This window comes from Tachyglossus aculeatus, chromosome 10 (genome assembly GCF_015852505.1).
Source record: "Tachyglossus aculeatus isolate mTacAcu1 chromosome 10, mTacAcu1.pri, whole genome shotgun sequence".
Lineage (NCBI taxonomy): Eukaryota > Metazoa > Chordata > Mammalia > Monotremata > Tachyglossidae > Tachyglossus > Tachyglossus aculeatus.
In genome coordinates, this window is record NC_052075.1 from 17,526,986 (window position 1) to 17,549,311 (window position 22,326).

The 22,326-nt window shown below is 46.5% G+C and overlaps 1 protein-coding gene across 2 annotated transcripts in view; it reads right to left on the reverse strand.

Moving 5' to 3' along the window:
* Positions 1-2,647: 2,647 nt before the first annotated feature.
* The window catches only part of SMIM14 (small integral membrane protein 14), a 38,120-nt gene continuing 18,441 nt past the window's right edge, over positions 2,648-22,326 (reverse strand). The window contains exons 3-5 of one of the 2 annotated variants that reach the window (XM_038752513.1): positions 15,798-15,846; positions 7,267-7,464; positions 2,648-3,170 (exon numbers count right to left, since the gene is read on the reverse strand). In XM_038752513.1, the coding sequence (XP_038608441.1) occupies positions 3,052-3,170; positions 7,267-7,464; positions 15,798-15,846 (366 nt within the window). In that variant the 3' untranslated portion in view covers positions 2,648-3,051. The remainder of the gene's footprint in view (positions 3,171-7,266; positions 7,465-15,797; positions 15,847-22,326) is intronic. The other variant, XM_038752514.1, reaches the window with a different exon arrangement.

Below are 22,326 nucleotides of genomic sequence, written 5' to 3' on the forward strand. Positions count from 1 at the left end.
AAAGCAGATATTTACTTTCTCATAGTACAACGTATGAACAAAGGAGAATTAACTTAAAAAGCCGAGACTTCCATCCTTCCAAAAAGCCAAACTGAAACTCAAGTGTTACTAACGTATTCTATTTATTCATTAATAAAAAGTGCATAGTACAAGCCCTTTATCCCAATCCAAGTACTCAGTAAAAGATTAACAGAACGCCAAATGGCACAAACATAATTTGGCATGATTTAACCATTTGAAATCAGCAATTAACGTTGAGAACAACACGCGACCACTTTGCCCTTTAACGAAGCGATCTTCAAACACGGTTCGGGTGTGATTTCTTCATATAATGGAATAGAAGGCTAAGAAACGAAACCGACCACTGCACTGACTGATTCCCTCGGGTTGCTCCATTATGGTTCGCTTTAAATTCAGCTGTTCAAGTTTTAGCGCATTTCCAAATAGCATGAGATAAAACTTCCGGTTCTTAATCTCTTCCGAGAACCGTTCCAACACGTGATTTCATACACAGGCATGGGATGGTTTTCAACAGAAATCACAATGATGTCTCTAAAAGTAACCATCTGAAGTCCCTTCAAAGTATCTCTGTAAGCTTAAAGAGAGACAGAATAACAATGGAATTGAGCTCTGTTACGCCGTAAGACATTTTACTATAAAACATTTCCAATGTTAACTTTCCCCATATGGAAAAATCAAAACGTTATTTTACCTAAAAGCACGTTAAATGTGTGTGTATATATATATAAAAAAAGAATGTTTAAGAGCCATTGGTGATTAAAATACGGGGGGGGGGGGCGTCAATCTTTTATTCAACCTAGAAAATTCAATAATCTCAGGGAAAAGCTTCCAAGGCAGAAGTGCTTAGTGTGTCCATTGAAAGAACAGCAGCTTTAGACATGGGCCTGTCCCCTGTAAATAATTGGCTGTGGTAAGAACACTCCGTACGGGTTCACGGGAATGCTGAAGCGGTTTTACGAGCAGCCAAACCAGTCTCACGCTGCTCCTTTTCAATACGGATTATGGTTCCCAATTCCCCGGGACGGAGTCATCGGATGGCGGGGGGTGGACGGGGAACTTGCCCGGGATCGGGTGTTAAGACGCCACCAGTGAAGCCCAAGAGTCCGAATTCCAGTTCTCAAGCAAACCCGGCACCGCCCTGGGTTCACGTTACCTATTTGGTCCACAGCCCAGTTGGCTCTCCACTATTTGGGCGTGGAATGATCCGCGGACAGATTATCCCTTCCAGGGAGAGGGATACCCAAGGGCCACGGAAGGAACAGAGGACATTTCTGGCATCCTCTGTGATGCTGCGGCCCCCCACCTCCTCAGATTTTCCTATCAAGTCAATAGCCCGGCATCTTTCCGGCCCCGGAGAAGGGAGCCCCCCGACTCGTGGCTTCTTTTTTGCTCTTCTCTCCCCGTCTTCTCCCACCCCCAACCCCTACGGCTTCCCGTTGGCACAGATATTTGAGAGCTGGCTGCGTTCCCTCCAGAAGCTGGGAAAGCCGACCAGCTCACGGGCGAACGCGAGTGAGAAATCTCCCTGGGTCTTTAAACACTACCCTTTCACAGTGTTGGTGGCAATTATATCTGTTTTAAAAGGGAACACTTCCTTGAATTTAGAGCGTTACATCAGAGACCGTGTTGCACAGCAGCGAAGATACTGAGAGATGCATTACACCGACACGAATGTCGTCTCGTGTCTGTTCAATCAAAGTGGCTAGTCTGACCCTTCCGTTTTCTCTGATCCAGCAGATCGCCAAGAGTCTCGGGGGCTGGCGCTAGTCTCTGCAAAACCATATGCTAGGAAAGAAGCCCCTTAGCCACCCGATCCCATCCGGGTTATTACGTTCGTCTTATTCTCGGGTTTCAAACGGACCACGGAAAACGTATCGTCTTACTTTTCTGTTCATCTCAAAAATGCTACGTTCGCAAACATCCCTCCTGTTAGCTAAGACTGGACCGATGCTTCAAGAAGGGAGAATGGCTTGCCTTGTGTACCTGGAGCAGACTAGGAAACTTGGTGTTGAAGCCAGGCCACGGAGGTTGGTGGCAGCATGATTTTCAGATGGAGAGAATCGTCCAGGGATGTAAGGAAAAAGATATCCAGGGATCGGGGGCCCGACAGGGCCCCTTGCAAAGCTTAAAGGTTTTTGCTCATGGAAGGAAAGATGGTAAACCAAGTTTGAACGCTAAAAACTTTATTACTAAGAGGTCAAAATAGTCGGAAACTTCTGGTAGGAAAATCTGAGGACAGAAGTCAGGTTTCCTGAGTAACAGTGTTCTTATCTTGTTCAATGACTTATAGTTTAAAATGATCAATTTTAGAGTTTACAGTCTCTATTGCCAGGAAATTGTCTACGTTTTTTTCACACGGATTGTGAGTTTTGTATGGTTGGTATTGAGTGGCTCATATTTAATAACTGTCTTCTATAGTGTGCTGGCTCCAACAAACACCTCACTGGTGATTGTCTGGGTCACGGAACAACCGTCTTGACGGAAAACAATGCCTTTTGGATGGTTTTATCTTTATTACAGCCACGCCACCCTTCTCTCTCGTCTACGTCACCTGAGAACTGATGCAGGTTTCTGCCAACTTCCGCGAGAAGAAGATCAACAGCTTAACACGAGTCCAAACGGGGCGGGGGGGGGGGGGGGGGGGGGACTCCTCTACGAGCAACGGGGGTCAGTGTCAGTAAAAATCCGATGCTAGCTCTCCTCTATATAATCCCAGCTGAATCCAGAGAACTTAAAAATACAACGGTGCAAAACACGAAGGCATCCGCCTGAGACTCAAAATCACTTCTTAAGTACAACGTAGAAATCACAACCGTCCTTCAGTGAGGCTACAAACCACCCAAAGCAAAAAGAAGAGAGGAATGTTTAAAGGTATGGCGGACCCCGAAAACCCCAAAGACCCCCAGCTTTCGTGAGATCATCTACTCGGATCCGATCTCACAGAGGAAACCAGATACGTGAAATTTCTACGAGCTCGTGAAACGATGCCGTCCTGAAATGTAAATGCAAAACGCGAGAAGACAATGGCGCTTAGAGGGGCTTGGAGTACTCAGGTCGCTTCTGTCCGTTTGGTCGTGCGGGGGGTTGGCTGGTCTTCATTTTCCACTGTGCAAAGTCTAGTCCACGGGAGGAGCGGGTGGTTCGTGTCCCTAGGAAATGGGGGAGGGCGGGGAGGACGGAGAAAGAGCGAAGCGTTACCTAACCCAACTTTCTCAGGACAGTCAAAACAAACCCAGCCTGAAATCAACACTTGCTCCGAGGGAGCCCGTGGGGAGACTCCCTGGGTTACGAGACCATTTCCACCCTGGTTCTGAATCCCTCTCCTCCCGGTTCAGCCGGCCAATAAATGTTCGTAACTCCATCCGAAAGACCAGAACGGCTTTAGAGCCCAGCTGGCCTTGCTATTTGGGAAACTGGTTACCTCAACGAAAGCCTTCCAAGCCGTTATCGTCTTCCCTCTTAAACCCTCCCCTCCTCCCAACTTTTTCTCCATCCTCCCCGTGACCCTAGCCCACAAACTTGGTATCGGCCTCTACTCCTCACAGTCCATCTACCGTTACGACCTGCCGATTTTCCCTCGAAAACATTTCAACCAAATCAAGCAGTCAGTGCTCTTTACTGAGCACCTAATGTGTGTGGAAAACTGTAGAAAGTGCTTAGGAGAGAACAAGAGAATCAGCAGACATGATCCCTACCCTTAAGGAGCCTAGGATATAGCAAGGAGCAGAAGCTAGGATAAACCCCAGATAGGAGGAAGGAGAAGAGAATACAAATATGGGTTAATGCTTAACGAACAGAGTAAGTCATATGTACAAAGTGCACCAGTCTGGAGCTAATACTTTGGTGCTTAGTAGCAGGAGGAATAGTATTAAGCCCTTCCGGAGTACAAAGCATTGTGCTAAGCATTGAGAGAAGAATAGAGAGGCCCAGAAGGCCTCCTGGAGATTTTATTTAAGAACTGTGATATCAGAGGGGCTTTGAAAATGCTGGGGGCGGGGGCAACCGCGGTCTCTGGGATGTGAATAATAATAATAATTACAATAATAATGATGGTATTTGATAAGCGCTTACTATGTGCAAAGCACTTCTAAGCGCTGGGGAGGTTACAAGGTGATCAGGTTGTCCCACGGGGGGCTCACAGTTTTAATCCCCATTTTACAGACGAGGTGACTGAGGCCCAGAGAAGTTAAGTGGCTTGCCCGAAGTCACACAGCTGACCGTTGGCAGAGCCGGGATTTGAACCCATGACCTCTGACTCCAAAGCCCGGGCTCTTTCCACTGAGCCACGCTGCTTCTCATGGGGAGGGAGTGCTGAAGGGTCTGAGAAAGGACTCAGCAGTGGGAGATGAGAGAATGAGGCTTAGAGGATTGAAGATGTTAGGCTGGGAGAGGACAGTGGATAAGTAATCATTCCATCAGAGGTATTTATCGAGCACTTGCTGCGCACAGAATACTGTACTAAGCGCTTGGGAGAGCGCAATACAACAGGGTGGGCGGACATGTTCTCTGAAGAGGAAGAAGGCAGATGGAGAGCCTTCAAGCCAATAATCGGGGAGGGGGAGGTGTTTCTGCTTGTTACAGTAAACACTGGAAATCATCTGAGATTTTCGAAGAGTGGGGAGGGTTGGGCAGATGGCAAGGGAGGAGACTTTTCAGCAGGCACCAAGTTAAATATATGGAGTGAAAGGGAGGAGGACACCCCTAACAGGGCAGTCAGATAAGGGGAAATGTCCAAACACAAAGTTCCTACCAGCTGACCTGGGGATGACCTTTTGAAAGGAGAATTCATCAGGAGATGGAGGGCGGAGAAGGGAACCTCATAGCCGCCCCTTCTCTGAGTGACCTTCAGCCACGAACAATCCAGAATCTGCAGGAATGGGAATGGCCTGGACCGGCCACGAACCACCTCTGACAGGGAGAACTATGGACTGTTGGACGGAGAAAAGGGGGACGGAGGCCTTTGCTTCGCTCTTTTTTAAAAAAATGGTATTTGTTAAGCACATCCTATGTGTCAAGCACTGCTCAAGGGCTGGGGGAGTCAACAAGTTAATCAGATGGGACACTGGCCCTGTCCCACACGGGGTTGACAGTCTAAAGGCGAGGGAGAACAGGCATCGAATCCCCAGTATAGGTGAGGAAACTGAGGTACAGAGAAGTGACCCGCCTAAAGTCACGTAGCAGACAACTGGCTGTAAGCCCGTCCTCTAGACTGTAAGCTCAATGTAGGCAGGGCAACGTGTTTACTAACTCTGTTGCAGTGTACTCTCCCAAGTGCTTAGCAAAGTAAGTGCTCAATAAATACAACCGACTGATTAAACTGGCGGAGCCGGGGTTGGAGTCCCCAAGCCTGTGCTACTTCCCAGAAGACTCACTGCTTCTGATGGGCAGAAGCCGGGTCCCACTGAGGGGCTCCAAAGTCCCCCAGGTAGCCATGGCAACCCCATCCTCCCGCCTGACGCCTAGGAGCAAAGGACCATCGTCGCAGGGAGGCCCGAAGCTCCGGAACAACATGGAAAACGTTGGGCGGTTTGTCGCAGTTGGGACCGGGGGGACTGAATTGGAGCAGCAAGGCACTAAGGACAGCGAGGGCTGCAACCAATTGTTACTGTCCCTGTTGTTGTCACTGATTTTCTTCCTTTTTTTTTTTTAATGGTATCTGTTAAGCCCTTACTATGTGCCAGCCACTGCACTAAGCGCTGGGGTAGATACAAGCTAATTGGGTTGGATAGAGTCCATGTCCCACACGGGGCTCACAGCCTCAATCCCCATTTTAAAAAGGGGGGGGAACTGAGGCACAGAGAAGTGAAGTGACTCGCCCTCGGTCACCCGTGGACGTGCGGCGGAGCTAGGATTAGAACCCAGGTCCTTCTGACTCTCAGGGCCGTGCTCTATTAGGCCAAGCTGCTTTATGTGTCTTTTCTTTTTTCCTCAATCAATGGTGCTTATTTAGCGCTTGCTGCATGTAGAGGACTGCACTACGCGCTTGGGAGGGTACAATACAGCAGAATTGGCAGACGCGTTCCCTTTGAAGTCTTACGGACCATGACCCCGAATGGATTAATGTCACAGAGACTGGGGCTTTGCCAACTTGAAGCCCCTAATCACTGTCATTTTTGGCATCCCCCCTCCAGCCCCCTGCCACCTGGGCCGAGAGGCATGTCATCATCAATCGTATTTATTGAGCGCTTACTGTGTCTGGCCGGGCAGGGAATGTATCTCATATCGTTACGGTGTACTCTCCCAAGTGTTCAGCCCAACGCTCCGCACGCAACAAGCCCTCGATAAATATGACTGACTGATTCAGCTCAGTGACTCTGAACAATTCGGGAGGCTGCTACTCCTGGACTTCAATTCCAGGCCTTTGAAGTCGTTGTGGCGAGAGAGGTGGGGTGGAAGAAGGAGAATGCAGCAGGTTTGTGGGGATAAAATGGGCCGATGAAACCCCTTGTCGGCTTGCTCTGCATACAGTCGGAGCTCAAGAAATGACTGAATTGACCTGAATTGCGAGAGGCAAATGTCTGTTAAGAAATGCAGACCACCGCCCGAACACTAAAACCTTCTTTTGAGAGAGGAGCATCTGGAAGTTAGTAAAGCAGGGTGGCTCAGTGGAAAGAGCACGGGCTTGGGAGTCGGAGGACGTGGGTTCTAATCCTGGCTCCGCCACTTGCCTGCTGTGTGACCTTGGGCAAGCCACTTAACTTCTCCGTGCCTCAGTTATCTCATCTGCAAAATGGGGATTAAAACTGCGAGCCCCAAGTGGGACAACCTGATTACCCTGTATCTACCCCCATCGCTTAGAACAGTGCTTGACACATAGTAAGCGCTTAATACCATAATAATAATACCAGTAATTATTATTATTATTCAAGAGTTAGGAGGAGTCTGTGAACAGCCCTCCAACTGCCACATTTGTGTTGCTGTCTCCCTCCCCTACTCTAAACTGTAAGCTTGCTGTGGGCAGGGAACGTGACTGTTTACTGCAGTACTGGACTCTCCCAAGCACTCAATACGGTGCTCTGCACACAGTAAGCGCTCAATAAATGCGACTGAATAAATGAATGTTTACCGTTGCATTGGCCTTCTTACATTGCTTTGCCTTTACATATTAAATCCTTCCTTAGGAGCGAATCGCTGACCCCCCAACCCTGCTTCTAGATCGGGAGGGGCTTTTTTTAATCTTTCATTTGACTCTTTTCCCTGTGCCCGGTACGATGTTTCGGCACCCAGTGAGGGCTCCGTAAATACCTTGGAACGGTGGAACTTTACAGAATAGGTTTCTTGAAAATCCGCTTACATTATGTGGACTGGCTGGTTTTCCAGCTGAGCTGGATCCTCTTAGATTAGTAGGTCTCAGCAAGAACAAGATCAACGCGACAACTACCCAGGCCATCATGATCATGGTAAGACCAATGCCATTCTCTCCAGATGAGTTTGGTCCCGGCACTGAAGACAAACAAAGAGAAGACGTAAGATTTGGGCACCGGCATAAAAACAAAAGGTAAGATCAAACTTCTCCCTTACAGATGCTGAGGCCCTCCCTTTCAGGACAAAACAACCTTTATTTTAAAGACCTCACGAGGGGAGCTTAGAGTGTCTAGTTCTTCTTTTCCAGAGTGGAACGAGCACAGTACTTGGAGCCAGAAGGACCTGGGTTCAAATCCCAGCTCCGCCACTTGTCTGTTGCGTGACCCTGGGCACGTCGCTTCACTTCTCTGGGCCTCACTTATCTCACCTGTAAAATGGGGATTAAAACCGTGAGCCAAATGTCCAATCTGACTAGTTTATATCAACCCCTTTGTTTACTACAATGTATTGCACATGGTAAGCACTTGACAAATATCATTAAAAAAACCCAAAACAAAACAAAAATCCAGCACTGTTACTACCCTATGGTTCCCTCGAGACTATAAACTTGTTTGGGCAGGGAATATGTCTACCAACTCCGTTACAGTGTCCTCTCCCAAGCACTTAATACAGAGCTCTGCACATGATAAGCTCTCAATAAATACCTCTGAATGATTGATTGATTGATTGACAGAGGCAACCCACCCGGCAACCATGTCTCAAAAGCACCCGATCGTCAAAACAAGCGGCAGCATGGCCCAGTGGGTAGAGCACGGGCTTGGGAGTCAAAAGGACCTGGGTTCTAATTCCGGCTTCACCACTTGTCCGCTGCCTGACCTTGGGCAAGTCACTTCACTTCTCTATGCCTCAGTTACCTCATCTGCAAAATGGGGATTAAGACTGTGAGCCCCACGCGGGACAGGGACTGTGTCCAACCTGATTATCTTGTATCAACTCCGGTGCCTAGAACAGTACCTGGCACGTAGAAAGCGCTTAACAAATACCATTAAAAAAAAGAAGAAGAAAGAAAGAAAAAAGATGAAATTCACCCCTCTTGGCTTTAAAAATACCGAGGAAAAAAAGTGGCAGGAAGAGCAGTGAACACTAAGACAAGAACATTCATCATGGTGCCGAAAAAGCTCAAGTCTCTGGCATGTTGTTTTCAATGTTGTCTAGAGGCAGAGGTGAATCTGGTTAATAAAATCCAAATAATCACAAAGTTTCGCAACCAGGACCGAGGTTTAGAAGGAAAATACAACCTTGAGCAAAAAGGGAAGCAGTGTAGTGTTAAATCATACTTTTAAAAATCATACTTGAAACTTCAGGCTTTGTAAACTACACCAGGACTAGACTAAACAATTCAATGAAAATGGGAAATTAACGTCGTATACACCTAATCTTTGATCGCATCGCCACTGTTCAGGAGTTAAGGACCAGGTGTTTTCTAATTTCAGAGAGACACTCTGCTCCGAATCATTCTTTGGAAGTCACTCACCTACACGATGAAGGATTCTATTGTGTTTCTGTGGATCGGTTTAAATCTCCCAGTTTTTGCTTTCTTCACGCCTGTTGTAGCAAAACAACCTTCTAGCTTTCTAGAGAGCCTCCCCTACATCCACTGGCACTCAGTCAATCGCTAAAGATGTCAATGGCTAAAGATGTCCTTCCGGGAACAAAATTACCGGGAGAGAAAGAGGGGGTTGGGAAGGAAAACCTCATTTCGGTAAATTTGCTAATGCTCCATGAAAGGAAGTTCATAATATCTGGTAACTGATCACTCTGTCTCCAAATACCATAAACATATTTCATTGAAAAAAGGGCTAGGAAGCTGGCGGAGGTAAATTCATTGGCCTTTCCTGCAATAATGACCTCATTCCGTAATTTTAATTTTAAATGTTCAGCAGGACGAAAGGAGGACACGCTCAATCCCGTCCCAAAACGTGTTTTTACTATGCTTTTCGACTAGAATGTTGTTTTAGGGAATTGGAGAATATTCATCTGACAACGCAAGGCTGCTCCACTGTGGCATACTACGATAGACCTTGTGGGCAGGGACTGTGTCCACCAACTCAGTATTTTCCCAAGCGCTTAATACAGTGCACTGCACGGTAAGCACTCAGTAAATACCGTTTATTTTATGGTATTTGTTAAGTGCTCACTATGTGCCAGAGACTGTACTAAATGCTGGGGTATCTACGAGCTAATTGGGTTGGATACGGTCCGTGCCCTGCACGGGGCTCACAGTTTTAATCCCCATTTTACAGATGAGGCCCAGAGAAATGACGTGAGTTGCCCAAGGTCATACAGCAGATAGGTTTTGGAGTGGAATTAGAATTCAGGGCCTTCTGAATCCCAGGCCTGTGTTCTATCCATTAAGCCATGCTGGTTCTCCGTTGATTGAGGGCTCTGAATTTGAGCTTATTGTTCTATTATAGGTGAGCCTGCCAGTGAAATCAACACGTACCTTCGCACAGTGATTTCCGTCAGACTCTATTTTATCCTGGGTTTCTGCTTTCGGCACTAGTTGCTGAAAGACGTGTATCAGATGGCATTCAGGTTGGCCGCTGATTTTCACACTTCAATGCTATTTACTGAGAGCCTCCTGCGTGCAGAATACTGTACTCCGTTCTTGGGAGACTAAAATACCACGGAGTCGGTAAACATGTTCCCTGCCCTCAAAGAGCTTACTGTCTACAGAGGAGACAGACACTAATATAAACACTTTAACTTCTCTGCCAAATGACTGAAGACTAAATTCAGAAACAGCCTGACATAGTCTTCTAGACCGTGAGCCCGTTGTTGGGCAGGGACCATCTCTATACGTTGCCAACTTATACTTCCCAAGCGCTCTCCACGCAGTAAGCGCTCAATAAATACGACTGAATGAATGAACAGCCGTTCATGCCCAATGGCAGAGAAGCAGTGTGGCCTAGTGGACCGATCGCGGGCCTGGAGGTCATGAGGACCTGGGTTCTAATTCTGGCTCTGCCACTTGTCTGCTGTGTGCCCTTGGCCAGGTCGCTTCACTTCTATTGGCCTCAGTTACCTCATTTGTAAAATGGGGATTAAGACTGAGAGTCCCATGTGGGACACTGACTGTGTCCAGTGTGATTGGCTTGTATCTACCCCAGCGCTTAATATAGTGCCTGGCATGTAATAAGCGCTTAACAAATACCATTTAAAAAAAATGTCACAGAAGGTTCCCCACCACTCAGTTGAAGCTATAACAAATACGGTTTTCTAACTTTTCTTCATAGCAAAAGCAACACAAGCTTCATGAGTCTATCCTAGAAATACCTTGATTATCCAATTTATCTCTTCATGCTCCCTGTAATCATCATCATCATCATCAATCGTATTTATTGAGCGCTATGTGCAGAGCACTGTACTAAGCGCTTGGGAAGTACAAATTGGCAACATATACAGTCCCTACCCAACAGTGGGCTCACAATTCTGCCTCCCTCTGGCTCCCAACAGCGAGTTTCCCATGCAATTGTATTTACTGAGCGCTTCCTGTGTGCAGAGTCTCCCCCTTCTAGACTGTGAGCCCACTGTTGCGTAGGGACCGTCTCTATATGTTGCCAACTTAGACTTCCCAAGCGCTTAGTACAGTGCTCTGCACACAGTAGGCGCTCAATAAATATGATTGATTGATTGATCTTTTAGACTGTGAACCCACTGTTGGGTAGGGACTGTCTCTATATGTTGCCAACTTGTACTTCCCAAGCGCTTAGTACAGTGCTCTGCACACAGTAAGCGCTCAATAAATACGATTGATTGATTGATCTTTTGGACTGTGAACCCACTGTTGGGTAGGGACTGTCTCTATACGTTGCCAACTTTTACTTCCCGAGCGCTTAGTACAGTGCTCTGCACACAGTAAGCGCTCAATAAATACGATTGATTGATTATCAATCAATGTATTGTATATATGTATATATGTTTGTACATATTTATTACTCTATTTATTTATTTATTTTACTTGTATATATCTATTCTATTTATTTTGTTTTGTTAGTATGTTTGGTTTTGTTCTCTGTCTCCCCCTTTTAGACTGTGAGCCCACCGTTGGGTAGGGACCGTCTCTATATGTTGTCAATTTGTACTTCCCAAGCGCTTAGTACAGTGCTCTGCACACAGTAAGCGCTCAATAAATACGATTGATGATGATGATGATGCAGAGCACTGTACTAAGTACTTCTTTACCTGACTTGCCTCAGATCCCATTGACAAAGAAGTAACTCTCTTCCTGGACCTAGAGTGAATTTCCCTACCTTAAATGGAAAAACACTGTACAGCTCCCCTCAGATCTGGTTAATCCGGGTGGGAGAACTACAGTCCCTACAGCACTATGAAGGAGAACAACTCTTATCCAGTCAATCAATCATATTTATTGAGTGCTTACTGTGTGCAGAGCTAAGCACTTGGGAGAGTACAATACAATAAACAGACACATTCCCTGCCCACAATGAGCTTACACTCTAGAGGGGGAGACAGACATTAATATAAATACAAAATAAATTGTAAGTGTACATAAGTGTTGTGGGGATGGGAGGTAGCATGAATAAACGGAGCAAATCAGGGTGACACAGAAGGGAGTGGGAGAAGAAGAAAGGAGGGTTCAGTCAGGGAAGGCCTCTTGGAGGAGATGGACTTTCAGTAAGGCTTTGAAGAGGGGGAGAGTAATTGTCTGTCACATATGAGGAGGGAGGGCATTCCCGGCCAGAGGCAGGACGTGGGCGAGAGGCTGGGGGTGAGTTGCGGGGCTGCGTACTCCACTGGTTTGCTTCAGGATTTCAGCAACAAGCCCTGTATCTCCACCTTAAGAGACTTCACTGATGCTCGGGATCCCCCTGATTCTAAGGACTTGGGGTCCTGAGCTCCCAAGAAATCACCTAGAATTTCCTTAATTCTGAATTTTGATTCAGGAGTAGGCAAATGTATTCCCTGACAAAGACAAATCCCTAAGTGTTCTCCCATTTAGCTGACAGAAGCAGCTCCTTCGTTCTTAGAAACGCAACAGCCGTTTCCATTTCTACTGAGGGGGGGATTCAGGCCTCTCTCCTCACAATTCCCTCTCCGTCGGCTAGGGAGTCACTCAAAGAGCTATGGGAAGCTTCCTGAATCTGGCAGTGAAGGAAACGATTGGGAGAGAGCCCATTTACGAATGACATAGGTTTGGTCTCCGGGCCTGGGACATGACTGAGATCATTACATTACTTCAACTGTTTTCCACATGTTTTAAGTGGTCTTTCATCCGTGGTGTGTTTCCCATAAATTGTGCCCCAAGATAGCATGTGCTAATCCTACGGTATTTTAAGCCAAAGTTTTGTAATTTATCTTTAGTCCTTCATCTGCTATCGCGATTTCATACTTGGCAAAGACTTGAAATCAAGACGCTCTTCCTGAAGTTCTTTATTTTTATGTAAAACATTTTATGTATGTTTTTATTTTATTATTATTTATTATTTTTATTTATTTATTATGTTTATTTTATGTATGTTTTTATTTTTATTTTGTATGTTTTCACTACTGATACTTGGTAAGGTGATTCCTGGGGGCATTCCTTGGCCCATTTCCTGTAGCCGGATCCTGAGGGAAACTGTTTTTCTTTAACAGGAGACTAACTACTCCTCTCTGTTCCATAATGTTGTTGCTTATTACCACCTTGTTGGATTCCTATGTCACCGGAATCGCCGATTCCAATCTACAGACTCATCCGGCCTTATATCCAAGGGCAGCCGTTTTATCATTTCATGTAATCTGGGGCTTCTTAAAACGATTTTTATGACTGAACGCCTACTCTTTGGAAAGAGGTCTGCTGGGGGGAGTCAGGGGTGTGAAAAAGGGGACCATGGGCCTTGGCTGGAAAAGGGGCTTTCCATCAAGGGGGGTGGTGGAGAAGAATGACGTATTTTTCCCCCTTCCCCAGGGCATTCAGAAGCCTGCTTCCCTTACCCACCTTTCAGGGGACCCCTGCTCCAAAGCCCTGAGGTGGGAGGGGTCCCAGGGGGGTGGGGGGCGGCACAGTAAGTTGGGGCTATCCTTCGGCTATATGGATGGGGGTGGTTGGTGGTCCTTCGGCTATATGGCTGGGGGTGGTTGGTGGTCCAGTAGCTGGGGCCCGCTGCTACCTTATGCCCACTGAAGGAGAAGGGCAAAAGACCAGACTCCCTCAGGCCCAGGTTCCCTGTAAGATAACTGAAGGATGGTCAGGGTGGGCTTGGTGGGCACTGAGGAGAAGATGGAGGTTTCTCAGTCCGTGCTCTGCTGCCATAATTCAATTTTCCTCTGCATAATTACTCTTCTCCTCTTCCACTCTTACAGGCTCCCAAGCCTACAACCCAATCATACTATTAGGCTGTCCGCCCGTTGCTGGGTAGGGACCGTCTCTATACGTTGCCAACTTGTACTTCCCAAGCGCTTAGTACAGTGCTCTGCACAGAGTAAGCGCTCAATAAATACGACTGAATGAATGAATCAATTCCAACCCTTTAACTTTAGAGAAGCAGCATGGCCTAGTGGATTGAGCACGGGAGTTAGAAGGTCATGTGTTCTAATCCCAGCCCTGCCACTTGTCTGCTGTGTGACCTTGGGCACGTCACTTCACTTCTCTAGGCCTCAGTTAACTCATTTGTAAAATGGGGATTAAGATCGTGAGCCCGATGTGGGACAGGGACTGCCTGGCATAGAGTAAGCGCTTAAATACAATTATTATTATTATCTCCTTGTGAAACCTCTGGTACCTCTCCTGCCACACCCTCGTTAACCCCCGATGACTTTGCCAACTACTTTTGTTAGTAAAATAAGAAACCAACAGGTGTGCTCCTCTCTGACCTTCTTAATGGTTCTCTTAGCTGTCTCTCTCTCTTTTTTAAAATGGCACTTGTTACACGCTTACTATGCATGCGGCACTGTACTAAGTATTTGTTGCTGAATTGTTCTTTCCAAAGGCTTAGTACAGTGCTCTGCACACAGAAAGCACTCAAATTCGATAGAATACAAGCTAATCACATTGGAAACAGTCCATTTTTCCACATGGGACTCACAGTCTTAATCCCCATTTTACAGATGAGGTGGATAAGGGCCAGAAAAGTGAAGTGACTTGTCCAAGGTCGCCCAGCGGACAAGTGGTAGACTCAGGATTAAAACCCAGGTCCTTCTGATCCCCAAGCCCGTGCTCTACCCATGAAAGTACGCTGCTTCTCACGTTGCTGCCGCCTGCGTCATCTTTTTGAAACATTATTCAGCACACGGCTCCCACTGCACTGAGCAAAATCTCCTTACCACTGATGACAACAATTGTAATCATAATGATAGTATGTGCTAAGCTCTTGCTTTGTGCCAAGCACTGTACCAAGTGGTGGAGTAGGAACAAGTGAATCAGGCCGGACACAGTCCCTGCCCCACACGGGGCTCACAGTCTAAGGTGGAGGGAGGACAGGCATTGAACCTCCAGACTCCGAAGTTTAATGATTTGCCCAAGGTCGCGCAGCAGACAAGTGGCGGTGCCGTGATTAGAACCCAGATTCTCTGACTCTCAAGGCCCCTGCTCTTTCCACCAGTCCATGCTGCTTCCCACTGGCTTCAAGGCACTCCACCGGTCCTCTTCCCTTTGGTTACCGGCTCACCTCATCCACTACTCCCCTCCTTGAGTTCTCTGTTCCTCCCAAGCCCCCGTCTTGGCTGTTCCCCGCTCTCACCCTGCCCATCTCTGACCCACAACTCACGCTGTCCCTAGGGCCTGGAACTCCCTTTCCCCCCACACATAATAATAATAATGGCATTTATTAAGCACTTACTACGTGCAAAGCACTGCTCTAAGCACTGGGGAGGTTACAAGGTGATCAGGTTGTCCCGCAGGGGGCTCACACTTTTAATCCCCATTTTACAGGTGAGGTAACTGAGGCACAGAGAAGTTAAGTGACACAGCTGACAACTGGCACCCATGACCTCTGACTCCAAAGCCCGGGCTCTTTCCACTGAGCCACATCTGCCAGCCCTCGTCAACCCTCCCGCCCTGCTGCCTCCTCGGGGGCCCAAGTGACCGATATACGCTCGGTTCTGCCGTAACGTGGGTTTTCAAATCCCGTTTTGACTAGGATGCCGTCAAGGATCGAAAGGACGTCCTTCCGACCAAGTGGGCCCGTTCGGGTTCGGCGGGCCGTTTGATCAGAAGAAACCGCTCCCGCGGGTGGCTCTGAATTGCAGCCCGGGTTGTTCTTAATGAGAGGTTTGGCAAGAACCGGGCCCTTGAACTAACGGAGAACTAGGTGTAGCGGACGGAAGTCCAGCGAGTCTTCTTCACGAGCCAGCTTCTAGCGCCTGAATCTCTCGGGGCTACCACTCTGAAATATCTGTCCCGATCCATTTGCTATTCCCCAAACGCCCCTTCCCATCTGTGTCCCGGCAGCTCCTCCACCACTACTCACATTCCTGAAGGCACTCGGTGTCTGTGCAGTAAGACTGGGACTGCCTCAACTGAAAGAAAGAGGAAAAGCCGGTTAGTGCCGAGGCTCCAACAAGCTGGACGACTTTTGCAAGGTGGATTCCTGAGGTTTTCTTTTTTCCTTTTTGAAAATGTGGCCGCTGCGGGTTGCCAAATCTCCGATGCATGGGTAGAATTACATCCCACCTTCAGGGTGAGCTCTATTTTGGAACAGGCACTCCTGCTTTTCTTCAGGTGAATTGTAATTTTAAAATGCAAAAGGAAAGAGACAGTTGTGCCCTAACAAAAACAGGGATCGGGCCATCTGTCTCTACTGCACTCTCCCAAACGTTTAGTACAGTTAATTATTATTGTGGTATTTGTTAAGCACTTCTTATGTGCCAGGCACTGTACTAAGCACTGGGGTAGATACAGGCAAATTGGGCTGGACACAATCCAAGCTACTTGAAGACAGGAATCGGATCTGTTGAGTACTATACTCTATCAAGTCCGTGGTAGAGTGCTCATCATAAAGTGGGAGCAAACTTTTAATCTTATATATAAAAAAAAAGCAAGCTCATGACCTAAGTGAGAAGCCAGACACAGGGATTCATTCAATCGTATTTATTGAGCGCTTACTGTGTGCAGAGCACTGTACTGAGCGCTTGGGAAGTACAAGTCGGCAACATCAATCAATCAATCGTATTTATTGAGCACTTACTGTGTGCAAAGCTCTGTACTAAGCGCTTGGGAAGTACAAGTCGGCAACATCAATCAATCAATCGTATTTATTGAGCGCTTACTGTGCGCAGAGCTCTGTACTAAGCGCTTGGGAAGTACAAGTCGGCAACATATAGAGACAGTCCCTACCCAACAGTGGGCTCCCAGTCTAGAAGGGGGAGACAGACAACAAAACAATCTGTGGGTTTGTTTTTTTTTTTTTGGGGGGGGGGTGCTTTGTCCTATCAGTTAATGGAGGACAGAACAAAAGATTATTTTATTATGACTATTAACTTCATTTACATTGCACTGAACTCTGCCCAAGTTCTTAGAGCTCAGCACACACACACAGTAATTGCTCAACAAATACTAACGACTGACTGATATGCTAATTCTGTTGTATTGTACTCTCCCAAGGGCTGGGTAAGGTTCAATAAACACCACTGGTTAATTCATGTTAAACTAGTTACGGAAAACCCTTCTTGGCTATCTAGCCCTGAGCTATGAAGATGGTGATGAGGTTTAAAGGGATCAGTTTTTCTGGGCACATTTTTTTTTTCTTTGTGCAGCGTGGCACTTGGGCTTTTTCCACCCAAAAGGCATCGGAATCCTAAATGGAGTAAATCAATCAATCAATCAATCGTATTTATTGAGCGCTTACTGTGTGCGGAGCACTGGACTAAGCGCTTGGGAAGTACAAGTCGGCAACATATAGAGACAGTCCCTACCCAACGGTGGGCTCACAGTCTAAAAGGGGGAGGCAGAGAACAAAACCATACTAACAAAATAAAATAAATAGAATAGATATGTACAAGTAAAATAAATAAAATAGATTAATAAATATGGAAAGGATGTAAAGTAATAAATATGTAAAGTAAAGGATGCGTCATTGGAGTTCACTGGTATTTTGGATTCGGTTTCTCACCAGAGTGGCTTTATGTAATAAGATGATCCTGAATAATAATAATGATAGCATTTATTAAGCACTTACTATGTGCAAAGCACTGTTCTAAGCGCTGGGGAGGTTACAAGGTGATCAGGTTGTCCCACGGGGGGCTCACAGTCTTAATCCCTATTCTACAGATGAGGTAACTGAGGCCCAGAGAAGTTAAGTGACTTGCCCAAAGTCACACAGCTGGCTATTGGCAGAGCCGGGATTTGAACCCACGACCTCTGACTCCAAAGCCCGGGCTCTTTCCACTGAGCCACGCTGCTTCTCTAATGAGATACTGAATGAGATACTGTCTTTACCTAAGGAAGCATCCGATCCGTTCTACCTAGTCTGCTTGGGTTTAGTCATATTTAACAATAATTATGATAGCTCACTCATTCAGTCGTATTTATTGAGCCCTCGCTGTGTGCAAAGCGCTGTACTAAGCACTTGGGAGAGTAGAACACAACAATAAACCGACACATTCCCTGCCCACAACTTGTTATGCGCTTACTAAGTGCAAAGCACTGTATTAAGTGCTAGAGTAGATACAAGATCATCAGGTCCCTCGTGGGGCTCACAGTCTAAGTAGGAAGAAGAATAGGTAGTAAGCCCCCCATTTTACAGCTGAGGAAACTGAGGCTCAGAGAAGTGAAGTGCCTTGCCCAAGATCACGCGGCAGGCAAGTGGAGGTGCCAGGATTAGAATCCAGGTCCCCCAACTCCCAGGCCTGGTCTCTTTCCACTAGGTCATACTAGTGACTAGAGAAGCAGCGTGGCTCAGTGGAAAAGTCAGAGGTCATGGGTTCAAATCCCCGCTCTGCCAACTGTCAGCCGTGTGACTTTGGACAAGTCACTTCATCATCATCATCATCAATCGTATTTATTGAGCTCTTACTGTGTGCAGAGCACTGTACTAAGCGCTTGGGAAGTCCAAGTTGGCAACATATAGAGACGGTCCCTACCCAACAGTGGGCTCACAGTCTAAAAGGGGGAGACAGAGAACAAAACTGGGCCTCAGTTCCCTCATCTGCAAAATAGAGATGAAGACCGTGAGCCCCCCGTGGGACAACCCGATCACCTTGTAACCTCCCCAGCGCTTAGAACAGGGCTTTGCACATAGTAAGCGCTTCATAAATGCCGTTATTATTATTATTATACTGCTTCTGGTCTTCCTTGTTTCAGTCTTTTCCTTCTTAAGTAAGATTTGGCCACTGCGAGCAGCGAACAGCATTCCAAAGCGCTCGGGTGACTCCTACTGTCTGAGCGCCATGCAGGCATTTTTGGCCCAGGCCTATCTGGCCGGGGCTGCTTCTTTATCTTTCTTTATACGCTTCGGGACGGATTATTTGTTATAATAATAATAATAATGGCATTTATTAAGCGCCTACTCTGTGCAAAGCCCTGTTCTAAGCGCTGGGGAGGTTACAAGGTGATCGGGTTGTCCCACGGCGGGCTCACCGCCCCCCCGTTATCGGCGCCCAAAAGGCGCTGAAATGGACTGACTGAAAAACCGTTCAGCCGACCGCTCGTGTTTGGAAAAGACAGTCATTCAGCAGCAAGGCCCGGGGGGTCGAGCCTGGGACTAGGAGCCAGGAGGACCTGGGTTCTAATCCTGCCTCCGCCACTTGGGCAAGTCACTTCGCTTGTCTTGGCCCCTTACCTCACCTGTAAAATGGGGATTAAGGTTGCGAGCCCCCTGTGGAACAAGGACTGTTGTCCAAACTGATCGGCTTGGATCTACCCGAGGGCTTAGGTCAGTGCTTGGCACATAATAAGTGCAAGCGCTTAGTACAGTGCTCTGCACACAGTAAGCGCTCAATAAATACTATTGAATGAATGAATAAAAAATACTCTGACACATTTTGGACCATCAGGAACAGGGAATGTTGATGACGATCAAGGTACCTGTTGGTGCTTACTTTGCGTCAGGCACTGTTCTAAGCACTGGGGTAGATAAAAAATTAATTAATTAATTTTACTTGTACATATCTAATCTATTTATTTTATTTTGTTAATATGTTTTGTTTTGTTCTCTGTCTCCCCCTTCTAGACTGTGAGCCCACTGTTGGGTAGGGACCGTCTCTATATTCATTCATTCATTCAATTGTATTTATTGAGCGCTTACTGTGTGCAGAGCACTGTACTAAGCGCTTAGGAAGTACAGGCTGGCAACATATAGAGACGGTCCCTTCATTCATTCAATCATATTTATTGAGCGCTTACTGTGTGCAGAGCACTGTATGGGCCTTGGAGTCAGAGGACCTGGATTCTGATCCCAACTCTGCCAAGTGCCTGCGGTGTGACCTTGGGCAAGTCACCTAGCTTTCCTCAACTGTAAAATGGGGGTTCAAAACCTGTCCTCCCTCCTGCTTAAACTGTGAGCCCCATGTGGGATACGGATTAGGTCAATCAACCAATCAATCGTAATTACTGAGCACTTACTGTGTGCAGAGCACTGTACTAAGCGCTTAGGAAGTACAGGTTGGCAACATATAGAGACGGTCCCTATATTCATTCATTCATTCAATCGTATTTATTGAGCGCTTACTGTGTGCACAGCACTGTACTAAGCACTTAGGAAGTACAGGTTGGCAACATATAGAGACGGTCCCTACCCAACAGCAGGCTCACAGTCTAGAAGGGGGAGACGGACAACAAAACAAAACATATTAACAAAATGAAGTAAATAGAATAAATATGTACAAATAAAATAGGGTAATAGATATGAACAAACATATATGTTGCCAACTTGTACTTCCCAACTGCTTAGTCCAGTGCTCTGCACACAGTAAGTGCTCAATAATTACGATTGATTGATTGATTGATTGACCTAATCCCTGTCCCACACGGGGCTCACAGTTTAAGCAGGAGGGAGGACAGGATTTGAACCCCCATTTTACAGTTGAGGAAAGCTAGGTGACTTGCCCAAGGTCACACCGCAGGCACTTGGCAGCGTTGGGATCAGAATCCAGGTCCTCTGACTCTGAGGCCCGTATTCTTGTTCTTCTTATTTACTATAATTTGTCATCTTGTACTTCCCAAGCGCTTAGTACAGTGCTCTGCACACAGTAAGCACTCAATATGATTGATTGATTGATCTGTGGCATGTGAACTGGGCTACCTGTGGGGTGAGTCCACTCAAAAAATTAACTCTCTCAAAAGAATACCCACATGCCAAATCCTGGGAGAGGTCCCCGCCCAACGATATTTGAAAAATTCCAAATATAGAGAATGTTTTGTTAGGGGTTGCCGATCAAGTGGGGACACGGAATTGTTACGCTACCATTATTATTGTTATTATTATTATTATTATTATTATTACAAGACTCTACTCAGGCCAACCTCATCTGTGGTGTGCCTCCTGGATTGGCACCAGTTAGGAAAATCCCCAACGCAGGTAGGGATCATCATCATGACAACTGTGGCATTTGCTAAGTGCCAGGCTCTGTATTAAGCGCTGGGATGGATCCAAGCAAATAATAATAATGATGATGGTATTTGTTAAGCCCTTGCTATGTGCAAAGCACTGTTCTAAGCGCTGCAGGGATACAAGGTGATCAGGTTGTCCCACGGGGGGCTCACAGGCTTCACCCCCAATTTACAGATGAGGGAACTGAGGCCCGGAGAAGTGAAGTGACTTGCCCAGAGTCACACGGCTGACAACTGGCGGAGCCGGGATTTGAACCCATGACCTCTGACTCCAAAGCCCGTACTCTTTCCACCGAGCCAGGCCGCTTTTCTATCAGGTTGGACACAGACCCTGTCCCACATGGAGCTCATAGTCTTAATCCCCATTTGACAGAGGAGATAACTGAAGATATCTATTCCATTTATTTTATTTTGTTAGTATGTTTGGTTTTGTTCTCTGTCTCCCCCTTTTAGACTGTGAGCCCACTGTTGGGTAGGGACTGTCTCTATATGTTGCCAACTTGTACTTCCCAAGCGCTTAGTACAGTGCTCTGCACACAGTAAGTGCTCAATACGATTGATTGATTGATTGAAGCACAGAGAAGTGAAATGCCTTGCCCAAGGTCACCCAGCAGACAAGAGGCCGAGCCGGGATTAGAACCCAGGCCCTTCTGAGTCCCAGGGCATGCTCTACCCACTAGTCCACCCTGCTTCTCTAACATAAAAAAAACACTTTCTTCTGCAGAAAAAAGAAACCTTACAAAAATCTGCTTGCTGTGTGCAGACACCACCAAGTACTAACAAACCATAATGTCTATTTTCTAAAGGGTGAGTCTAATCAGCCTGACTCTCCTCCTCCTCTCCCCCTCGTCCCCCTCTCCATCCCCCCGTCTTACCTCCTTCCCTTCCCCACAGCACCTGTATATATGTTTGTACATATTTATTACTCTATTTATTTATTTTACTTGTACATATCTATTCTAATTTTGTTAATATGTTTGGTTTTGTTCTCTGTCTCCCCCTTCTAGACTGTGAGCCCGCTGTTGGGTAGGGACTGTCTCTACATGTTGCCACATTGTACTTCCCAAGCGCTTAGTCCAGTGCTCTGCACCCAGTAAGCGCTCAATAAATACGATTGATTGATTGATTGACATTCTAAAACTTACCAAGGGGATGTAAAAAAATCCAGGAGCATTAAGGATAGCATTGTTTCAGTGGCCTCTTGATGGAATTCCCACCGACTTCAAAATAAAGGCTACCATATACACCATGACTGAAGAGCGAGTTCAGACAGAAAAAGACACTCATAATGTGTTTGTGGAAATGGAGAGGAAACTTTGCCAGGAGAAATGGTGCACCATCTTGGGAATACAGTACTTAAAACAACTAAACTGCATTTAAACTCATTTTCTGCTCCAGACACACCAGCTTTAACAGGAGAAAATCTCCGAATAAACGCCCGTCTCTTCTCC